A 22,866-nucleotide genomic window follows, 5' to 3' on the forward strand; every position below is an offset into this window, starting at 1 on the left:
TGTCTTTGACAGAAACAGTTTCAGAAATATGCGACAACAGTTAAAAATATCGGCTTTTATTTATCTTTTTACTAAACAGGTTCAGAAGTAACACGTCAACCTATATCATGATGTATAAAAATGTAATAAGAAGAATCTCAAGGAGACAAAGCAGAGGTTGTGTTCTTTGGCTACAGAAGCCTGCTGAAAGCCAGTGATAGCAACATGTCGTCTTAAACCGGCTGAACAGAAGAGAGAAGCTTCAAACTCAATGTCTACATCCACACAATGAAGAGGTATCAATGTCAAAAAGGTCTGTCCATTTGTACAAAACCACAAACGTCCCATAATACAGATAGCCACACAAACTAAATAATGACCTCTTGTAGTTACATACAGCATATTAGTTTTCCAGTGGTTGTTTTTTGAGTCAGTTTGAATAAGCAAGTGTAGCAGTAAAAAAATGGACTACAATTTAATGTTGCTTATAGAAAAAAAAAGAAACATGCATACATACCAGTATGGGGAAAAAAGTAATATGAGAAATGCAGCATATTACATTTAAATACTGACCAAAACACTGAGAGAATAACTTAAATCAAAACTTCCTGTCAAGCTGCAGATGATGGCCTTTATAATGCAGTGAAGTTCTGGGCCATATCCTGAGTGTGTAGACTACATGACTGTTAAAATCCAAGTGCGTTATGGAATTTAAATTTGTTTGTTTTCACCCATCACATAAACAAAGAAAATACAATAGAGATTAATTATCACATAAGAATGCTGGAACTCCCCATTGTAAAGCCATATGACCAAATTATACCATTGAACAACATGATCCTGGACTTACTTGCATAGGCAGCAGAAACACAAAAACAAATCTTAATATGAAATGGGTAAATAAACATTAATAATATCAACACTTTATTTTATGAATTACTATCAGATAAAGTTAAAACTAAATAGGTCCTTAAAGATTTCAGAGGTTAACAATCATATTATCGATTTCAAACTAAAATGTTGGGACATCTTCTCTTGGGCTTCTGAACATTTATGCAATTAAATTACACTCCTTTTGGAGAGGTTAATTTTTATAATACCACATGTAAGTTTAAACAGAGTTATGATCAAAGTAAAACAGTACTTAAAAAAAAAAAACCTTAACACTTGATGAAAATGCTGCCATGTCTGAACTGAGAAGCTCAAATCATCAGTTTTAAATGAGATGACAGCCTGACGGATTTTTGATATGTGCCATCAATACTACAAAAAAAAATAATCTGAAATTAGAGACAACTGCCCTGCTGAACAGAAAAAGTCAAATGAGAAAGAAGGTAAGAGAGAAAAAAAATATCATAAATGTAGTTAAATTCTATATAAAATAAACATTCTCCGCAGCATCTCTTTTGTTTGTAGCTCTTCCTGAACATGAGCATGCTTCCCGAAAAACACAACTGGCGAATATGTCTGCTCGAGGCAACAAGAGGGACTCAAAGCTGGGACTAGACAAGGAGGGGACATGGTTGTAAATTAACACATTTTGTTTATAAAGAAATTAAAGAATATAAATGTTAACCTAAACACACGTCACTGTTCAATGCATGATGTGAAATTAAAAATACCCCTCTTTCTCTTATCCTCCATGATTCAAAAACTTAATGCCTTCCAACTACATTCGTTCAAAAAGCACATTGTTTCTTACTGAACTGTTCTGGAAATGAAAAGCACATCACTGAATTTAAAATAAAGCACAAATAACAAGTCACTGTAAGCCTTCAGATGCAGTGCAGTGATCAAGCATTTGCCTCTGAAAAATAAAAAATTCTGTCAACTGAAGCAGATATTGAAGCTAGAAGCAGAATAACAAAAACCTTTTCTAATGACATGCTTTCTTCCTTTAGAATGAAGAGCTATTTTTTTTAACATGAAAATGTATGCATGAATTAATGATCACCCTGGACTGTAACGACCTAAAAAGGCTTTACAGTGAGATTATCAGGCAAGACTTGCTCCTCTCTAAACTAAACAAAGGCATATATCAGTTAATGCTCTGAACGCCTGCTGTGTTATTTGTCCTCAGCACAGCTGTAAACCTCCTGCAGCCGCTGGTCGGAAATGATGTTGACGATTTGCAGTCTAGGAGGCGGTGACTCCTTCCCACTCCACCAGGTACTGCACCTTGCCGTCCAGAGTGACCCGTCGTGCCAGGACTTTGTACTTTTCCCCACAGGCAAGCCGCCCTGCTGCTCCAAAATAGCTGCTGATGGAGCTCTTGAGGTGGGAGAGCTGGCTGTTGGGGTCCATGCCATGAACTATGTCTGAAGAGTGAAGCCCTGGGAGTGGGCTCAGCACCTCTGTAGCTGATGGGTCCGGGTCAATGTGGACGGGAGGGGGGATTTCTGGGTTGGGTGGCTGCAGGGCCCGTCGTGGTCGCCCACGTTTTCTTTTTAAGGGTGGAGCAGAAACAGGTATGGTGCTGGCTGTAGTGCGGGTCTTGCTGGAGCTACAGAGGCTTGGATGGGGTTTGATAGGAAATAAAAAAAGAGATTGAAAAACTTTTTTCACTTAAAAAAAACAACAACCTACAGACATGTGAAGCTGTTACACGGGAGGAATTTATTGACAGAAGCATGTCCAGCTCCACAAAGTTACTATTGGACCTTCTCCCGCTTGACCTTGCTAACAAGATAGCATGCAGCATACTGGTTGTAAGTCATATGGTGAAATAATGTACACCTTTACAGCTCCGTTCAATTTGGTACAAATATGGTGATATCCAAAAGGCAGACAATGCGACTTCTGCTATGCTACACATTTCTGCTGTTACGACTTCCAGGTCATTATGGATGGGAATGTAAATAGTATGGCAAACAAATAAAGGGTATTGGACCTATTGAATGTACAACTTCAGGGTGTTACTTGAGAGTTCTGAGGATGCATCTTGAGGAGAAAAGGAATATCTGTACCTCATTGTAGTACAATATTTTTATAAAATTCACAAATTTTAACCTCAATGGGACACAGGAGGAAAAGCTCAAGCATCAGCTGTGTACCCTGCACGTCCCTACAAATTGTTGGGCAAATCCATCCATTCCATTGTGACACATGGACCAAAATGTTTGTGGATGTCGGTGTTTCTCTGTCTGTCGGCTGAATAGGGTTACAGGTTTGTGAAAGAAGTAATTAAGCAGACAATAGCAGACATACCTAGACGGTCTTGAAATGCTAGTTGAGGTAGTTTCTGTGGTGCTCAGGGCCCCTATGGATTCCACATCTGAGGACAGCAGAGACCTCTCCTTCCTAGTGATTCAGGTTGGTTGAATGTAAGAAAGGCACAGAAGGATGAAACAAACAAAAATGCTGAAATAATCAGTCAGTTCATGAAACGTCAATCATATCTTCATGCGTGTTCTTCTGTTCATTTATTGAGAAATGAAAACAGTAATGAGCTGCAGCCCAAGCTGTACCACTGTTACATTTACAGAGAAGATTTCAGAACAGGTTTGTGCATCACTTACTTGATAGAGGTTAATTGATCCAATGTGTGGGCCTCCAGTGGTAGAGGTTTTCTCATTTCCTGTCAGTAACAAGACAAATTGTAGCGTTTTCAGTGTTTCTATTCAATTAAACAGTTTCTCAATATCCCCAGCTAAAGAAAAAGTTTGACATTTGTAAGTGTAGAGCTCAGACACACACACCTGGGATAAGAGTTCAGTGGAGCGTTGTGGTTTAGACAGAGAATGTGCTCCTTGCTTCCTCTTTTTCTTCTTCTTATCTGTGCCATTGGTTAAAGTACTGCATGTTCTATAGCAACAACAACAACATTTCAAAACAGTTACGCAAGTTTTGACAGTTGTGTATTAAAAACACCATGATGCATTCACACTTCACGAAACACATCATCAGAACACTGCTTTACATATTTATTTCCTCCCTTCCACCCTACCTCATGTCAGATAGGGCTTTGGTGGGCTTGCATCCCTTAATGGTGATCTCATGTGAAGCCCTCTCCATCTCTCTGATGGTCGGCTCATCAGAGTTGGGAGGGGCAGGAGGGAAACGGATTCTCAGTCCAAACAAGTGCTTCTTCTTCTTCACCTCCTTCCCTGACATGAACCTAGAAGAGAGAAAAGTGTCGGGGTTAGAGTCACAGACGGACTCAAGTTAAGAAAAACAAATAGGGATGAACACAAACCGGTGAAGAACAGACTCACATGCTGCTGTTGTTGTTTAATGCCTCCAGAACCCTATCGTATCGCTCTGATCTCCGAGTGTTGGCGAGCTGCAGACACGGGGGAGGGGAGGTCACCAAACAGGAAAAACAGGGTGCACGGAGAGAAAAAAAATATATTTTCAGAAAATCAACATTTCAAAACAGATATTTTACAGCCTTCAGTAATTTAAAGATATATTAAACCTCTACAACAAGCTTACAATGTGGCTAAGCAGTACCAGTTTTACTCTTACTGGAGCGTTATAATAAGCAGCTACATCTTCAATGGAAACAGGTTTTGTGTATCGTTAATAGTGTTAGCCAAATCTTAAGCATGCGCTCTTAGAGATAGATATATTTAGCCTTTATGTTCATTGGTAAATGCAAAAAGAAACTTAACTTTCAACTTAAAAAAATGAAACTAGTGAAATAAATAGAAAGTTATATAGTTTCCTCACCTCCCCCAACTGCAGCAGCTCCCAGTTATCATTGATGTATACCATCAGGTCCATCTCAGAGTCAAAGTACTTCTTCTTGTGAATTACACTCAGGTTGTACAGGCTCAGGTGTGTGACATCATCCCTAAAATATTTTAGAGAAAGCGGTATGAGTTTATAGATGCAGCAGTTGTGAGAACAGTGGAACTGCTGGTGTGAATCTTATTTTGGGTCCCTGGCATTTGGTGCAATGTATGTATGAAAAAAATAAACCTAATTTGAGAGTATCACATGCTCATTTATTTCATATTAGAGATTCACTCACCAGCAGAGAGACAGTCTGCTCAGGTACTCTGGTCCCCCATTGCAAACAGAACAAACGAACAGATAAAACCTAACAATCAAAACAAACACAAAACAACCTCAGCTAAGGTAGTGTAGGGGCAGATGTTAAATGTGGACAGTTTTCTTGGTTTCCAAAAGATTAATATGAGAATAAGAAAGGAAAAGTTACACTGCCTCTAATACAGGATAATGCACCCTGATATATGAACATACAGAGGGGTAAAGAGCACCAACAGAAGTGATTTTATATTTTATTTTAAGGCTGTTGGTAGTGATTCTAAGGTATGAAACATCTACATGGTAGCACTGTCACCTATCTCCGTAGAGCATGGGCATCTGTAAGCAATGAAGACAGGCCTCGTGGAACCACTGCTGACACCTGTCACACTGCAGCATCTTCAGGTACCAGCTACAAGGAGAGAGAAAAGAGAGGAAAGGTCAGCGCTGCAAGTATACATGGGCAAGTTGTGTTACGGAGTTTTTGAGGTCTGGTCTATGTTTTACTCACTCTCCTGGACCTCCACAGTAGCAGTAACACTTCTGGTTGTTAGTCTTGTGGCCCTGGTCCCACAGCAGATCCTCCAGAGCATAGGGGAAGGACAGGTGCAGCCCCATGTTGTGCTGCTGCTGCTGCTGCTGCTGCTGCTCGTGCTCCACAAAGCCTTTTGCAGACACACTCTTCCTGTGTGAACCCCCTCTCTGAAAAACATAAAGACAAAATGCTTGTTGCTTCCCCAGAATAAACTTGTATAAACATATTTACAGTATTGACTCCCATGATTTATCCTGTAGTTGACCATTTAGTCTCTTGTCTCCAGTTTATTTTAATGCTAAAGCAAACAAAAAACAATAAATCAACGAGTCAGAAATAATAGTCATTAATAATGTAAATACACCTTGTAAAACAACTTTTATACAAAGACATAAATATGTTGTTAAACTCAAAACGAAGCTGTACCTTAGTCATAGAAGCGAGCGCACACTCTGTGCAGAGCCATTTATCATCCGAGTCAATGACACAGGCATCGATGATGGGGGAGTGGCACAGCTGATGGTAGCCTATGTGACAATCGACATATTTACAAGCAGCTTAAGAAAGAGTGAAAGTGGTCATTTTGGAAGAGGAATGAAGAACAGAATAAAATAAAAAGCAAGGCACTTTATTCACTGTGTGATATATGATGATGAGCGAGAGATTCAAATGTACCTTGTCCACACTTGTCACAAATCACAATCTCATTGGGTTCCTCTGAAGTTTCATCCTGGCATATGGAGCACACAATGTCGTCGTCCTCATCATCCTCATCATCTTCATCCCCTGATGAGGACATCAGAAGTGGAAATATTTAGTCAGAACTCTTTGACAAGCAGCTGTGTTACAGCCTGGAGTAAAGACAAGCCAGAGACTTTGAAGTGTTTTAACGGTATTGATGCATTCAGATCATCAATTCTAAATTGAATTTTAACAGAATTCCCTCAACCTCAAAAGGACTTTCAACAGCACAAAAAGTCATTTGGCATACACAGGAAAGTGTGTAGGCCCCAGAAGAGTTAGTGGCTATTTCTTGTTGCTAATGATGGCATGGTGGGTGCAGAAGACGTTATGGACCAGGTAATATTTGGCTTACTTGATACTTGGCCCTATTATTGAGCCTCAACATGGCAGAAGAAACTGAGGCTGCTCACACAAATATACATAATAGCACATGATGCTTACAAGAAAGTATTGCTCTAATTTAATTCATGTAATATCAGCACTGGTTGTACATCCCCAAAATGTGTTGAAAGTTTTCCTTTAATACTAGGTTGTTGGTTCATGCATTTTTGAAAGTACATTTATTCATGATCTCTGATAGGGCAGGGCAAAAGAAAAACAAGGCTTTTAACTGTCATTAACTTCTAACATCAGCACTACAACACTGTGAACATGCAGCATGTACATTGTCATTGATGCTGTATTGTTGCCAGACACCGGGGACGGTTAACTGCCAGCAACAGGAGTAATGAGATAAGCCAGAGGAAGGCAGTCAGGGGTGTGGAAAGCACTATGCTCTCCAAAAATTCAAGCAAATACTTTATCAAAATGTAAAGGAAACACATTTCAGATGCTGCCAGGCAATAGATGATTACTTACAATTTGCAAATAATCATGGTCTTCATTCAATAACAAAGACCCAGATATTCCAGAAACATGAACATGTTCAAGTTGTCTGGTCTTACCTGTCTGAATGTCCTTCCACAGCACCCAAGACTTCGACTGATCCTCAAAAACCACAAAGCATCGCTGCTTATCCAGATCTATCTGAAGGAGTAAAAGAAATACATTGAGCTTTCCTAAACATCACAGTGTTTTAAAGCCTTATTACAGGCATCTCACATCAAAAACAATGAACGGAAAATGCAACGCAAAACACAAGATCAAACATTTTAAGTCACAACTTCGAATTTAGAATATGGTGCTACGAGGCCTTTTTGCATCCTATGACTTAATCTGCTCAGTGTCAATTGAATGTTTCTAAAAATAGTTAAAATAATTTAATAAATTAAATAATTAAATAATAAAAAGCCAAACATCTCTTGACCTGAAGGCCCTCAACAGTGTTAATCCAGTGGGCAGTTTGACCATGCCAGAAGTCCTATCAAGGGTGCCAAATTCCAGCTTTTTGCCTAATTATCCTTCGGATCAGAAGTACTGTGACTGAAGGCTCATAGTACCAAAATGACTATCCCTCTCACACTAACCTTTGTGATAGTCCCCAAGTAGAATAATCCATCTGACCATCGGGCCAAGACGTCCTGTCCCTCTGTAAACCTGTCAGACATGCTGTCCTCTCCATACTCTCCCCTCAAAGAGAGGCGAGTGGGGGACAAGGACGGGGCCTGCTGCTGCTGTGGTTGAGCTCTGTGATGGACAGACAGGTGATCCACAACCCCTGAGTCTCTGGAAAAACAGGTAGAAAGGATAAGAAAACCACAGGTACAGACATGTATTTACAAAAGCATGGATACAAAGTTAAATTCAGAATAACTGCAACAAGAGCATTTTCTCCACAGTAACTTTCCCAATGGACTGGGGTCTTTTCACCAACAACATAAAACTATCAGTTTTTCCACACAATCCTCTGGGCTTTTATAAACAGTAGCAGTGAAATGACTTTGTTACAGATACCAGCTAAAAAGTATCATAATTCAACCTTATACCTGTGCATTCCTACTCAAACACCGTCCTGCATGTCTTAAAACAATGTTTAATACAAAGTGCACAATGTATGGTTTTACAAAAGGTTTTAAAACAATGGCTGACCATGCACATGCCATTTCCGCTCCACTGGACACAAACAACAGGTGATTATGCTCATGATTAGTGCTAATTGGTCATTAACTACAAGCCACGCAGTCATTAAAATGCACAAGATAACCTGTCAAATACAAAATTAAAAAGGCAAAAGTAACAAACAATCTCCAACAGCTTCATATAAACTAATTAAAAAATTGTGAGTGACAGTTTTAATAGAAAGTCAGTATTTGGTATTGTTACGTTTAGCTGCACAGTGGAAGTACTGAAGCCATGTTATTCATGATATTTGACTTGTTGGTGCTCTTTTAGCCCCCTGCCCGTCAGTGTGGGACTCCCTTTGTTCGGGTAGTGAGTGAGCCTCGTCATTACTCGTCACTTCAGATGAAGGGTGCACTAAAGATAACACAAACAAGTCAAATTCATTATATTAGAAACAACGAGCAGACAAGGCAGGCTGTAAAGTGTTCATAATCCTGTTCTTTATGCAGAGCCGCTGACTCCGGACAGGTCGCCCCCCCCCCTCCACGGGACGAAAACATCATGACAACAATACCTCATTCGGTCACCTCCGCTTTTACAGATGACCCGCACAACAAAAAAATAAAAGGTTTATGGGTGTCCGCTGTTTTCCCGTTTCTTCCGTGGCTACGTGTTATTTCAAAGTGTATCGCGGAAACTAGCGGAGCTGCTGCCTCTCTCAGAAAATAACAAACGGTTCATTTTCCCCCAACACGTTCGCCATTTTGGTTTCCCGCTGATGATCCGCTGATGCATTGTGGGAACACGCCTGCTGCTCCGTTCATCTTTTTTTTTTTTTTCAAACATTCAAAATTGTAGGCAGGGCATTTACTGAGGAGTTTATATCCGCCCCTTAAAGTAGTATAGTACTTTATATTGTGACCTCTTACCGTCAAACATGCCGTATTTCTGCGTCTCTGTTAGTGTGGATTATGCCCACACGTTATTAGCATTATCACGTAACTGCGTGACATTGCTGCAAATGCCGCTTTTATTTATTATTTTATTTATTATTTTATTTATTTATTTTTCGGTAAAGTTGACAAAGTGTGTGCTACAACATCAGGAGGAGATGTTTACAGGTCAGTTTAGTGTTTAGGGTGTTCTGACCGGAAGTACTATTCACCTTCTACCGCCTCTTTTATTTTTCTAAAGGTGTGCAAAGGAAATGTGCACATTAAGAATTACGTGCATCTCGCGGGAGCGCGCACCGCTCACTGCTCATTGATCCATGGTAATATCGAGTTATAAAAACGATATATCTTCTTTTTTTGGGGGGATTGATCAATAATGACACCTAATCCGACGTCTAGAAACGTTTTGAAACACTTTGTGACATTTAGATAGATAACATATATAGTTTTTATTTTAAAATGTTGGATGTAGCTAATCTTGGTTTTAAATGCAATAAAAAACAAACTTTATAAATTCAATTGAACTACCTGAGCTACTCGGAGCTGGATGGTTAATCGTTTTTTTTGGGGGGGGGGGCCTGGCTGGCATATATCAATATCAACACATTGGAGGAGGCTTTGCTTAATAGAGGGTTTTCAGTTTTGCAGGTTTAAAAAATCAGGAATAAATCTGATCCAACTTTCTATTACTTACTAAGTAAACATATGTTAATAAAACAAATGGAAATAATGTTCCCATGTGGATTAATTAGTCTGTGGGTATGTTTTTATATTACTAAAATGATAATTCTACAGAGTTTTTTTCCGCATAAAAAAAACAGGATTTTTAACTCAAAAACATAGAAAGCTTCTCCTGCTGAGTCTATAAAGATAAGAGAAGATAAGTTATGTTTATTGTCACTGTACAAGTACAACGAAATATTGTTGGAGCAAGCCTGCAGATGCCTAATATCAGAAATATACAAATACTAAAACCAAATATTCAATTAAGAAATACGATTAAATAATACGATATAGTATACAATAAACAATTAATTTGCAGGTGACAGGTATAGAATAAATACATTGCACTTAGTTATACAGGACTCCAGTGGGTATTTTGTGAGTCGGGGTCGGCTCTGAGTCCAGAGAGTGGGAGCTTCAGTGTGGTGCAGAGATTTCACAATTTAACACAGTGTTTGTAAATTACAGAAATACGATTATTTCCCATCACCGACCAAACCCTCACCCCTTTTGTTTTTAAAACATATATTGCCGTAGATAGCACGATCATGAGGTGCGCAAGTGGGAATGGTTTTCTCTGCCCGACAACCGGAAGTCGGTGTACCTCACGCTTGCTAACTTCGGAGTGAGATAACCACACAATATTTAAAATGAATTGTTTATTGAGCGTAAACCACCAGTCACTTATTTTGTCAGTATTGTCAAGTGCCTGAAATAAAAATAAAAAAAACTATCTTTCTAAACGTACAATTTACGCATGCGCTGTGATCGTCCTTTTTTTTTTTTTTCAGCTTGAGGAGGTATGTTGCCTGGGTTGAAAATCGGCAGCTGCTGCAAAGAGCTGAGGCGAAGTGCAATGTGACCGATTCATAGGAGCTAAACAGAACGACAATCCGGGATCGTAGTGGATCATAGTGAGGTTGAGGTCTGCAAACATGAAGTCATTTCCTCTGGCTCTGTAAACCTCTTGGTTTTATGTGGCAGACGCTTACCCCCCCCCGTGTGTTTAGGATGATCTCCCGCAGCCAGGTCCACGTATTGAGATGATCTATTTCTGTGATGGCGAAGGGTCTGTTTCCTCGGGCCTGGGTGAAAAAGTCTTTCTACTTCCAGGTAATGTTATTGCTCGATAGTTTATCATTAAAGGGAATTAATTCCACATACTACTTTGTCAAAACTGACTGTTGTCCTGTGTATACTGGGGAGGGGTGAGGGGAGGGGGGTCCTCATGGTGTCACATCATACTGACAAGTGGCTGTTAACATGTACCTGGTCAGGCTGCTGTCATAGCTATCATATCATGTGCAAATTGAAAATACCTGAGGAATGTGACTGCTGATGGAAGATTAAGTAGAAAGTGTCTCTGCTGGTCCACAATGGTTATGAAAGAGCAGACTACAAGCCCCCTACCACTAAGTGTGCGTACAAAATGTGAAGAGAGATTGGTAAACCATGCCAGGCTATATCTCCAAGGGCCGGGAAGTATAGTCTCTTCATCTCACTTAATTAGAAGTTTTTTTTCTCTTAATCATTAGGCTGAAAAAAGATAGTCTTTCATTTGAGGAACACAGCTGTTTTACGACACCAGTTGTGCCACAGCAGCATTAATACTTGGTATTATGCAATATACAGATAATATGCAATATACAGCAGCATTAATAATGCTGCTGTATATTGCATATTATCTTATTGGTTCAACCAATAAGATAATATGGTTGAACCTCCTGATCTGGATACCAGTGGCTTGCAGCCAGATACTACTCACAGTACAGACAGGATTTAATACAGGGTGCTAAAGGCTCTAGGAAGAGTAAATATATTGCTTCATTATGAATAGCATTGTGAATTTATCACAGCTGTGCGTAGATTACAGTCTGCTGGCTAAAGTCCTCTGACAGTGTAATGTTCAGGAGGTGTATTGTAATGGCCAAGCTAATTTAATCAGCTTTGGGTAATATTTAACTTCGCTGGCCAATGTTTCCTGGGACCTCTAGGACTGGTTTACACATTTAGGCTGCACTTCATCCTGTCCTTGTTAAAATAGCTCCCTCCCCATATGACCCACACTAAAACTTATACAAACAACACTGTGTGCATGAGAGGTTTCTTGTTGTGTTCTCTTTAGGAGTAAGCAAAGGTCATATCTGGTGTATGTTTACGAGTACTGTGTTGTGTACTCAGGGATCCTTAAGTGCTCTTGTTTTGGTAAAGAGTTTGTATTGTAAGGAGAGAGGACAGTTCTTCCAAATAAATGTTTTGGGCTTGAATGAACGTGGACTTTTTCTATTTGAACCGAAAAAGACTTTACATCAGTATGAACAAACAGATACGGAGAAGTCTGCTTTCTTATACAAAAACTGCATTTGCTTTCCTGTAAAAAGCAAAATAATAGAATTTCTAAATATCCTCAAGCATTGTTTCCGCTTAATTAGTTCTGTAAACAAGTTTCAAGTCTCTCTGTTCTCGGTTGCAGAGTCAGAGTCATTTGGATGACTTTGCATGCATTAAATCAGGAACAGAGAGAGTGTGAGTGATGATGGAAAGGGGTCACAGGTCGGATTTGAACCCAAGCCGCATCCAGGTAACTCGGTGAACCTGTTTCTGGGAGTATTCCATTCGTTGAAGTAATACCTAAATATCCACTGAAGAAGAACACACTTTTTTTTCTTTTTCTTTTTTCATTTCAAAAACGCTTTGAAGATCAAAACACCATATGAAACAAACTTTCATATTTTGCATTCTGTCTGTTCGGTCTCTTTGATACCAACACCACACTTTTCAGTTCTGTAGTCTTAGGCAGGTATTCATGAACCTGTATCCAGTTTGGGATGGTATAAAATCTATCATGGGTGCAGTGGTCTACTTGGTCGGTGACATCTGGACTGCTTACAAGATGACAAACTGACGAGGACAGCCCATCCTGTCCTGAGGAGTTCTGAGGACTGTAGAGGAAGGAGGAGATAAAATGGTGGCCATTGTGGCTCACCGCTCCAAATCCTAACATGTGTATGAAAATCGTCTACTGTTGGACTCCATAAGCAGCCAACACTTGATGTAGAGTCAAGTACATCAGCATGTAACAGAGAGTTTACACTGTGTAACTGTATCAGAGCGTTGACAGCTGGGAACCCTACAGTCTGCACTCCAGGGTTTTGTACTGTGTGACTGCAGTTTGTGCAGCTTCCCTGCCTGTGCCACTCATGACCCACTCACCATCTGAGCAGTAGCACATAAAACCAAACAGAGCTGTGTAAGAGTGTATACATCTTTATGTCATATTAAGCATTTTCATAAGGTGGAATACGTTCTTTTCAACCTTATTCCATTTTAGTTTAGTATCTTTTAACACAGTTCAACGTTTAAGGCCATTTGCAACCATTTCAACATTTTCTTAATGATGTAAATACATTTACAGACACAACAGTTGCTTATATAAACAAGGATAAAGTCCTTTCACTTTCATGTTTCACTTCTTCATCTCCTAGGCCTCATCGTGTGTCTGCAGGGAAAGAGAATGTGCTGCCTGTGTGTGTTTCCATGCATGTTTTCTATGCACAGTTCCGACAGCGTTAGACATGCAGATAGGAGGAGTCAGATCTGATAGTGGTGTGTAGCTGCTTTCTACTCCCCTGATACCTCCTCTTCCCTCCCTGGAGGCCCAACTATCTGTTTGTTCATCTCTGCAGGACGCTGAGAGTTTGAAATCCAGGCAGCTTTTTCCAGAGGAGACTACATCTCTAACATAAAGCTGCTGAACCTTTTGATACTTTGGTGAAATGCACCGGAGGGAAAACAAGGGGGATGGACTATTGTGGTTTTCCTGTGTCTCTTGTGTCCCTTTGCGGATCTGTGAAGCTCACATATGGGGATATGTGTTGCAATATCTTGTGTGAGAAAATTCTATTCAATTAAACCCAAGACCTCACTATGATTTTTTATTTTATTTTTTATCTTATGTGCAAAACCCACAAAGAAGTCACATGCTTTAATCCTAAATAGACTCCTAGATTAGACTGTGTCTACAAATAAAAGTAATATCAGCACATCAAAGATAATACAAGAAGACGACTCTCTTTTGCTCGGTCCCTGCCTCGCTTGGGTGCATGTTGGGATTTTGGATCTGATTCTAGAGGAACAGTACAGCATACTGCCAAAATACATTCGACATAAGCTCCTGATGCCATGTGATCAGAGCGAGAATCGAAATCACTTTATCCTCACAAGTGCAGTTGCAGTGCTTTGAGGGAGGAAAAAAAGTCAAGTCACTCAGTGTTGCTGACATAGCGAATGTGACCTACATTCTTCTCACTTTTCCACCCTGCCTTCCAACAACTTGCTTTTCCACATTTTTTTTCTTTACTAGATTCCTTTGCAGGAAGCTCTTCACAACTAATTGTTTTGTCAAAGGGTTTTCAGCTATTGCACAACCTAATTGTTGTTCATCTAATATGAACAACATTTGATTCAGAGTGTGCATACATATGTGTCTTCTTCTTGTCTTTTTGATGATGTTTTCTTGCCTTAAAATTTCCCGGACACACCTCAACTCTCCTGGAGTGAAGAATGATCTGCTTATATTGTTATAAATATGCTACTGACTGCATTTAACCAGCAAAATATCACAAACAATAGGACTTCTGTATTGTGAGACTTGTGACTTGTTCATCCTGTGACACTGGAGGTAATTGGATTTTATCTTTTAACACGCCATAGCCAGAATGGCGTGGCACGCTGGAACAACTGGATCTGTACCTCTAAACCCCAAAATCCAGCTTTGTGAGCCTTTGTAGCACATGACGAGTAATTAACCAGTCAGAAGCCTGTTATCGGACACCTCCACGCTGTTCCCATGGTAAAGGGATCAGGTTTGATTAGGAAGGCTTGTTTGGATCTACAACATTTCTGTGTAACATTGATACAGGCAGGACATCTCGGTCTGGATACACAGATGGGAAAAATAAACATTTTAATGATGGCGTATCAGGTATGTTGTCAGGATTAAGAGTTTCTGGTTCTGCTCTCTCTCTCTCTCTCTCTAGGCTCGGATCTCGTTTGTGCGGGTGAAATATCTGTTCCTCACATGGCTGACGGTGCTGGTGGGGAGCTGGGTGATCTACGTGCAATACTCCACCTACACAGAGCTGTGCAGAGGACACGAGTGCAGGAACGCCATTGTGAGTGATGGCTTTGTTTGTATGGAGAATGATTTGTTTAATGTACTTTGATGATCACTGCTATGTGAGCATCACACGGCCTTATTTTGCATCAAGGTCAGATTTCAGAGGTGCTTGTCTTATTCAAACTCGACTGCACCACTAGATGAAAACTGTTTCTTTGTTCTGTTTTGAAGATTCATTCAAGTTTTTTTTTTTTTTTGCTCGCTAACATAATGGACATGACATGTTCTCTATTTCTTAAAGTGTGATAAGTACAAGAAGGGAATCATCGATGGCTCCGCCTGCAGCAGTCTGTGTGACAAACAAACACTCTATCTTAGCAGGTGTCTCTCAGCTCTGCCGAATAACCAGGTAAGAAAAAAACGTCCCAATTTCAGTTTCAAATAGAGCGTTTAGCCCGCTCAATGTTGTTTCCGCTGGCCGCCTGCCAGGTTTACACAGGAAGCTGGGGAGACCGTGATGGGATCATCCGCTGCAAGTTGGGGGAGGTGGTGCACTACGAGCTGGGCGAGGAGCCGGAGCCGCGGAGGGAAGCCCCCGTGTTCGACAAACCCACCCGAGGAACGTCAGTGGAGAAGTTTAGAGAGATGGTCTTTAATCACCTCAAGGTAAAAGATTGAGACGGACAGGTTCAGCTGGAAGCAGAAAGTTTACTCTGTGGTGGGAGGGACTGAAGACATACAACCTTTTTATTTATTTTTTTAACTCTTTGTCCCTTCTTACATTTCGCTCAGTCCAAGCTCGGAGAGCAGGCTAACCTCGCCAGCCTCGTCAACCAGATCCTCTCTGTCGCTGATGGCAACAAAGATGGACGGGTGTCCCTGCCAGAAGCCCGCTCGACGTGGGCCCTGCTGCAGATGCATGAGGTATAATGACAAAGACACTGAACAACTGTCCTCACCTGCTCAACTAAATGTGTTGTTTTTATGTTAGAGATGTTCTGATACTCAGACTCCCACACATGCCTGGGTGGCTTTCCCTTCTAATACCACTGCCATTTAAAAAATATACACATTATTATTTTCAGCAGCAGTTTGCTTTGGGGCCCTCCTGTGATCCTGTGTCTAATGTAGTGTCACGGAAACGTTTTACTTGAATCAGTTTGATCGGTGTTATTTCCTGTTTTTCTTTTCGAAACTTTGATTTTAAGAAATGGTCTAAAAATGTGCTTTACACTCTGCATTAGCAACACACTGGTATGTGGGCAGAAGATGCAGGGTTTTTTGCTAATTAATTATTGGATTGGGTTAGTGCATTATCTTGATTACTCGCATAAACTGCATTTCAGGCTGTACCAGAAAAAAAACTCTTACCCGTGTAATCTTTCAGCGTTGATGTCAACATTAGATCATCTCCCCTTTCGGCTCTGTGGTGAGACAGATTTGTGCTTTGTCTTGCAGGTACTGCTGGGCCTGCTGCTCCAGGACCGTGGACACACTCCTCGTTTCCTGGGTTACTGTGGGGACTTGTACATGACAGAGCGAGTCCACTACGGGCCCCTGTACGGTCTGTCCCTGCCCTGGCCACTGGTATCGTGGGTGCCCAACGGCGTGCAGCGCACCATGGATCAGTGGTTCACCCCCTCGTGGCCTCGTAAAGCTAAGATCTCCATGGGGCTGCTGGAGCTGGTGGAGGACATCTTCCACGGCACCTACGGCAGCTTCCTGATCTGTGACCTCGCAGCCGCTCACTTCGGTTACACCGACCGCCACGAGATCCGTCTAACCAACCCACAAGCGGTGGTACCCGAGGACGAGTTCAGGCGCTCCATGCGGGCGATGAAGTGCGAGTCAGATGCTGACTGTGTGTACGGGGTGGACTGCCGAACGTCATGTGACGTGGCAGAGAAACGCTGCAGGGAGGAACCGGTTCAGCCAAACTTGGCGAAGGCTTGCGGTACGTTGAAGGACTACATCCTGCGGGGGGCGCCGTCAGGGCTGAGGGAGGAGCTGGAGAGGCAGCTGTATGCCTGTATGGCTCTGAAGGGGAATGCTGGACAGATGAACATGGAGCACTCACTCATCCTCAACAACCTGAAGGCTCTGCTGTGGAGACAGATCTCACACACCAAGGACTCGTGAGGACAGGTAGTCCTCTGAAATCAGGCCAGTCAGTTCCTCACAGGGAGCTGAGGATTCAAGATGCTGTGATTTAATATAGCAAATATAATGAAGTCTTTTTTTTTTTATCAACTCGTAACACTTATGTCAGACTGAAGGAGATTCTACCTCCTGTTTTCTGAAGCTTGAGGCCTGGAAAACGTGAGAAGACGTTCAGATTGAAGACTGAAATGAACTGAATGATTGCATGTTTCCATCAGCTGCACTTAAAATAGGCAACCACCACATCGTGTTGCATTGTATTGTTCACCACAGAGGAATGTTAGAAGGGCACTGCTGGAAAAACAAAAACGACCTGTAAACAGATTGTAATGTTGTTAGTCTCAAGAGCTGCTTTTGCCACGAGATGTTGCTGGTGTTGATGGGCTCACGAGGTCGTTTAAGAGGTGTCTGCTGTTTAGATTTAAAAATCTGTTCATGGTGATATTCTATATTTGTTTAATCTGATGAAAAGATGAAAAAAATAGCCGTGTGTTAGTTCAGCTCTCAGATCCTGCGAGCTCTCATGTGCTCCTGAGAAAGGCCTTTTGTCCTCGAGGTGGGAGCGTTGATAGTGCTCCGGGACGTTCTTGAAAACTGAGCTGAAAAGATAGGATTTATCTGACTTCCTTGACAGACTAAATATTCCTCCAGGTGTCTAGTTATCAGACTAAAACAATTTATTTTCAAACTAATCTAGATCACCTGGACAGAACTCAAATTCTAAGTTATAACGGCGTATCTTTTAGTAAACATTGGAGCGGGAAAAAATCTTATTTAATGTTGAAATGAGGTTTTCTAGTGTTTCACACTTTATTTTTGTCTGGGGTGTTTGTGAATTCTCCCAGTACGTTACACAGATTTTACAGTGATGTGAATTTTTTGAAGTAGTCAACCATAATTACATAACAATCCTCTGGGCCTACTCATGATGTAAATATTTGAACAAAATTATTTTACTGTTTAGGAAAAAGGTGAAATAAAATCCTTAAACAGCGGGGCAATTCAGTTCAACCCGCAGTGAAATGTGCATTGGACAAGAGGCGGCCTTCAGCTGCACATTGACCGTCAATGAAAGCACCAGCTTTTGTGTTTAAAGTAAAAAGATGTGTACGTGTGATCTTCTCAAAATAATCAATGTTGTGCACGACAATGAAGAAAGATTTGACCTGAAGGAACAAGATTCAACTTAATACAGTTTTGGAACAACTTGTTATTAATTGAAGGAGGGAAGCGTTCACTCACCGCACATTAGGAGAACTTGTTGTGGGTCTTGTCAGGGCTTTAGTTTGACAATAAGCAAAATATAGAACATCACCAGACGTAACCTTTAACAAGTACAAATGAGTGGTTAATTAAAGGACAAGGTTTTAATGAGTGAAGTTTTTACCATCACTGCCTCTATACAGAATCAAGAGACTTTTAATATGAACTCCATGGAGCTCTGAGTGTTCTGAAGGCTTGTGGTGGCTGTCACTCATCCTCATGATACAACTGAAGCTACGAAGTGGACACTGTGATATTTGTCAGTGTTTCACAGAGGTCATATAATGTCTGATTTGTCTGTGTATATCAGTCTGCTGTAGATTCTTCATCTGCAACTCTGCCGACATCGTTAATGTTGTTTCAGTGACACCAAAAGTTGTGTTGCATATTTGACTTCCTTTTGTGAAAGTTATCAACTTCTCAAAAAAGGAGTTTTTCTTCAGCGTGCTGTATCACAATATATTTTGAGTGTATGTCTCAGTGCCATAGAAATCATGCTGATGTCATTTTTTGAATGTTAACCACCTTTGATGGTGGAGATGTCGATCTATTCTCATGGTCACATTTGAATGCTTTACAGATTATTTTCCATAATCCTTTCCACACATTGCTGTTGTGAAGTAACTGTGACGGAGTCAACAACACGACTCATCTGACCAATTACAAAACGCTTTCCAGAACAGACGTGACCTGTGAAGCATGTCAAGCTTGTGGTCGATGCTGCTGTTTGAATTTTGAAAATATGAAAAATGTTTACTTATTGAAGAAACCAGCATGATTTTGCACAATTAAAAACTACACACCACTTCACTGTAACCCGTCCTGTGTGCTCCGCCCTTTTTTAATTTGCTAATAGATGATCAAACTTTATGTGGATTAAATATCTCTGCAAATATTCTCTCAACACTGACTACCTTTTACAAAGTATACAGAACCACTCCACATAAAAAAAAATCAAGACAGGACTAACAGATGAAAGCTTGAGTTTGAAATAAATTTATTTGTCTGTAATGTGTGTTGTGTATGGCAGCGGAGCGCTGTGGCGAGTCCCCTAACCGTCCCCTGCTTCTTGTTCTTGTGCTCGTAAGAAGCTGGCCTTCTTCTGAGCGACGCGGTCCTTCCTCTGTGCCAGAGATAACTTGGCGCGATTCCACCTGTCCGGAAAGAGACACAAACACAACTCCATTAACATTCACCACTGTTTGTCGGCTCTGCACTGGGAACCTCCCAGTACAGCCACTTTATACTTCATCAGCATTGAAAAGGGCGGTCATTTCTCCTTGTATTAAATCATTGACATGAGCATTTGATTTTTGGCCCAAAATATAAAAACAGAACACTCTAGCTCTCGTATGTTACAGTACTATCTTGCGGGGAAAAAACTATCTAACTATCACAAAATGAGAATTAGGAACCCACCTCTTCTTTTTGATGTCTTTTTTGAGTTTCTTTTCGTGGACGGGGTTCGCTCTGATGGCGGCGTGTGCTTTTTTGTACATTTCTTCTACCTGAAACACAAAAACACAATATGCATTAAAGCATCATATGTAGGACTTTTAGTTATGCCCAAAAAGTTTTGTTGCTTTTTTTTAAAGCCCATCTTCTAACAGTTATAAACCTACAGCGCTGCACTCAACACTGTGATAGTGACGGGCGTTTGCTCAGGTTCCTCTTGCTTCTCTCAGCCCCGTCTTGAAAGGACAGTGAACATCAGCTAATGCAAATGAAGGACCAACTACATTTTGCTCAGCATGCTTTTATCATCATCAAGAAGCAGAAGAACCCGCGCACACCAGAGTTAAGACTACTGATAAAGAAACACTGCTTACACTTATGTGCTTCAACATTTTGTACCTCGTGAACCAGCAGACAACTGGCAGTGACCACCTGTGTTATTAACTAAGTATACCTGCTCACCTGAAAGCGTGTCAGTGCTCTCTGGTGGACAAAATATGTAACTGAGACTCTGGTTTCATCTGGCTGTAAAAGTGCACTGATAGAAACTTTGCCCTTTCTTCATCTGAATTTAAAGAACAGCTTTCTTGTTCTCTATTAACTTTGCAGAAAGGAGTCACTACGCTCACTGACGGGATATTTTACTGAAAAGGAAAGAAGATTTCACTGGACTCTGAGGGATGATTTAACTATTCTGTAGGCAGGAATCATTACACAAAGTGTAATTTAAGATGAGCCGAATGAAGGAAATCGAGCCATAACATTTGATGATACTGCGTTGTTAGTTTGTTAGTTCCTGTCTGTGTTCTTACTGTATCTGGCGTGACTCCGTTCTTGACAAAGCGGGAGAACTGTTTCTTGTAGGCGTCCTCGTCCTCCTCCATCAGATACGACATGTAGTCTGCCACGTTCATGCCCATGATGTGTTTTCGATGCACCTCTGCGTTGAACTCTTTGCTCTCCACGTCGTAACCGGGGAAACGTTTCATACTAGAAAAAAAAAAAAAAAGGGAGCGCACAGGTGAGGATTATTACAAAAAAAAGAAATCCATGAATTACCCAGACATTTGGTACCATTTCTGAAGTTTTTTTCCTCCATTGTAAACAAATCCCCCCCCCACAAAATCATGGAGGTTAACAGGCGTTTGCTTTGGTTTATTTTGCTTCTCTCAGCCCCGTCTTGAAAGGACAGTGAACATCAGCTAATGCAAATGAAGGACCAACTACATTTTGCTCAGCGTGCTTTTATCATCATCAAGAAGCAGAAGAAATCCCTGCAAATACACCCAGAATAAATATCTTCAAAATAAGCTAAATGTGCAGAAAAGGGAATCTTTATCTTGTAAGACCCTCAGAGAGATGCTTGCAATGCGAGTTAGCGTTGTACTCCTTTTAACACACTGACCTGTGAGGGATAGCCAGGCCTCCGTCTACAGCCCCCTTTAGCGCACCGAACACCTTGTTCCCTGTGGTTGTTCTGGCCAGGCCTGCATCGAGGTAACAGGTGAAGGCGCCCGGCTGTCCGTCTATGCTCTCAATGTTAAACTCATCTCCTGTCACCTCCACCTGGCCCTCGTACACCTGGTCCATGCCGAACTTGTGCAGCAACTAGAAGGAGGGATGAAAGAAAAGTCAGAAAGCACTTGACAAATCTGCTCCAGTAGATAACACACATTAGTATCTGAAACTGTGTGTGTGTGTGTGTGTGTGTGTGTGTGTGTGTGTGTTTTCGCCCTTACCCGTCGAGCCAGCAGCAGTCCAGTGCAGTAGGCTGCAGCATAGTTAGTAAGGCCAACCGTGATACCATATTTGGACAGCTCGTGAGAGTAAGCAGCACACACAATCTGGTCTCCTTCGATCTTTGCATAGGCAATCTGGCACAGATAAGACAGGGAATAGGTGAATCAGGGCTTTTTTTTTTTTTTTCCAGCAAGTGATGACAAGTTTCTATTAGTCTCCCACTCACTGACCTGGCAGCAGATGTCCCTGTTTGAGAACCTGACAATCATCCTGTACTTTGGGGTGTTGTACTTGTTCTTGTCCTGCACAACCAGCCTCTTGCGTGCAAAAAAGTCAGTTTTCCCCTCTGTGGAGAGAGTGGGGAACAATGTTTTAACACATCTGGATGGAGGAGCATGGATTAGAAGTGAAAGCAGATCATTAAATATGTCGTCTCACCTCTTCTTCTCCTGAATTTGACTTCATATCTCTTGAAGTAGGCCTTGTTCTTCACCACTTTGACGAAACCCTGAAAGGAAGAGCAGAGTCACTATGTTACCACGCTGAGCTGTAGCAGAAAGGGAGCATACTAAAACTTACTACAACAATAGATAAATGTCAAGTATAGAGCACCTATCATCAATGGCAATATCATAAATATATATATATATATATATATATATATATAGCTAAAAGAGTCTCGGTGTCCTGCAGGTCAGCTGAGGTTTCGTCAGCCATGGAGGCGCCACGCTGGAGCTCCGAGACTCACCGCCACGGAACCACCGCAAACATCCACAAACATCTGACCCCGACACCGCCGGAAGCATCTTTCTATCAATAACCACATCAACACACACTCCGACTATTCCAACCCAATAAATATCACAACACTTTACTCACCATTTTTTGTGGATTTTGCCCCCTCTTCCCTCACAACTCGGAAACTGTCTGCGGCTGTAAGGGGAACCTGACCATGCTACTTCACTGTAACAGGATGTGCCATCGGAAGCAGCAGCGCCCCCTGCTGCACCGGAATGAGCATAACACGTATGAACCGACAGGGGGCAGCAGCGACACGGACACAGCTTCACTCTGCTTCTTTCACAGTGATTTGTTTCTCTAGATAAAGCTTGACCAAAAAAAAACCCAAAAAAAACACGTTATTCACGAAGTTTATTTGTTAACGAAACATATATGATAGAGCAAAGGTAAATAGTGCAATA

The 22,866-nt window shown here is 41.2% G+C and overlaps 3 protein-coding genes across 3 annotated transcripts; 1 reads left to right on the forward strand and 2 right to left on the reverse strand.

Moving 5' to 3' along the window:
* Nucleotides 1–40: 40 nt before the first annotated feature.
* On the reverse strand, nt 41–9,046 carry mtf2 (metal response element binding transcription factor 2). The gene is made up of 15 exons (XM_020649449.3): nt 8,826–9,046; nt 7,717–7,915; nt 7,195–7,276; nt 6,182–6,292; nt 5,933–6,033; nt 5,483–5,673; nt 5,288–5,383; nt 4,955–5,023; nt 4,651–4,774; nt 4,194–4,261; nt 3,926–4,096; nt 3,678–3,783; nt 3,498–3,556; nt 3,187–3,279; nt 41–2,491 (listed from the first exon to the last, which is right to left on the reverse strand). The coding sequence occupies exons 1-15, from the start codon at nt 8,828–8,830 to the stop codon at nt 2,116–2,118; spliced, it is 1,851 nt and encodes a 616-aa protein (XP_020505105.2). The 5' UTR covers nt 8,831–9,046; the 3' UTR covers nt 41–2,115.
* Nucleotides 9,047–10,739: 1,693 nt separating this feature from the next.
* dipk1aa (divergent protein kinase domain 1Aa) lies at nt 10,740–19,285 on the forward strand. Its single transcript, XM_065953809.1, has 7 exons — nt 10,740–10,852; nt 10,938–11,040; nt 14,967–15,101; nt 15,348–15,455; nt 15,536–15,712; nt 15,839–15,970; nt 16,505–19,285. The coding sequence occupies exons 2-7, from the start codon at nt 10,987–10,989 to the stop codon at nt 17,183–17,185; spliced, it is 1,287 nt and encodes a 428-aa protein (XP_065809881.1). The 5' UTR covers nt 10,740–10,852; nt 10,938–10,986; the 3' UTR covers nt 17,186–19,285.
* A 164-nt stretch (nt 19,286–19,449) lies between these two features.
* Nucleotides 19,450–22,692, reverse strand: rpl5a (ribosomal protein L5a). Its single transcript, XM_020650123.3, has 8 exons — nt 22,544–22,692; nt 22,103–22,172; nt 21,895–22,010; nt 21,664–21,798; nt 21,330–21,532; nt 20,737–20,914; nt 19,889–19,977; nt 19,450–19,623 (listed from the first exon to the last, which is right to left on the reverse strand). Exons 1-8 carry the CDS (start codon nt 22,544–22,546, stop codon nt 19,521–19,523), a joined length of 897 nt encoding a protein of 298 aa, XP_020505779.1. The 5' UTR covers nt 22,547–22,692; the 3' UTR covers nt 19,450–19,520.
* Nucleotides 22,693–22,866: the final 174 nt, after the last annotated feature.

Source organism: Labrus bergylta, chromosome 4 (assembly GCF_963930695.1).
Source record: "Labrus bergylta chromosome 4, fLabBer1.1, whole genome shotgun sequence".
NCBI lineage: Eukaryota > Metazoa > Chordata > Actinopteri > Labriformes > Labridae > Labrus > Labrus bergylta.

Coding starts and splice junctions, on each gene's coding strand:
- mtf2 (XM_020649449.3), bottom strand. Junction 4,097..4,193: donor TTAAACAACAACAGCAGCAT/GTGAGTCTGTTC, acceptor TCTCTCTTCTAG/GTTCATGTCAGGGAAGGAGG. Junction 2,492..3,186: donor AGCATTTCAAGACCGTCTAG/GTATGTCTGCTA, acceptor ACCCCATCCAAG/CCTCTGTAGCTCCAGCAAGA.
- dipk1aa (XM_065953809.1), top strand. CDS start 10,987: ATGGCGAAGGGTCTGTTTCCTCGGGCCTGGGTGAAAAAGTCTTTCTAC. Junction 11,041..14,966: donor AAAAGTCTTTCTACTTCCAG/GTAATGTTATTG, acceptor CTCTCTCTCTAG/GCTCGGATCTCGTTTGTGCG. Junction 15,971..16,504: donor CCCTGCTGCAGATGCATGAG/GTATAATGACAA, acceptor TTTGTCTTGCAG/GTACTGCTGGGCCTGCTGCT.
- rpl5a (XM_020650123.3), bottom strand. Junction 21,533..21,663: donor GACTGCTGCTGGCTCGACGG/GTAAGGGCGAAA, acceptor CCCTCCTTCTAG/TTGCTGCACAAGTTCGGCAT. Junction 19,978..20,736: donor ACGGAGTCACGCCAGATACA/GTAAGAACACAG, acceptor TTTGTGTTTCAG/GTAGAAGAAATGTACAAAAA.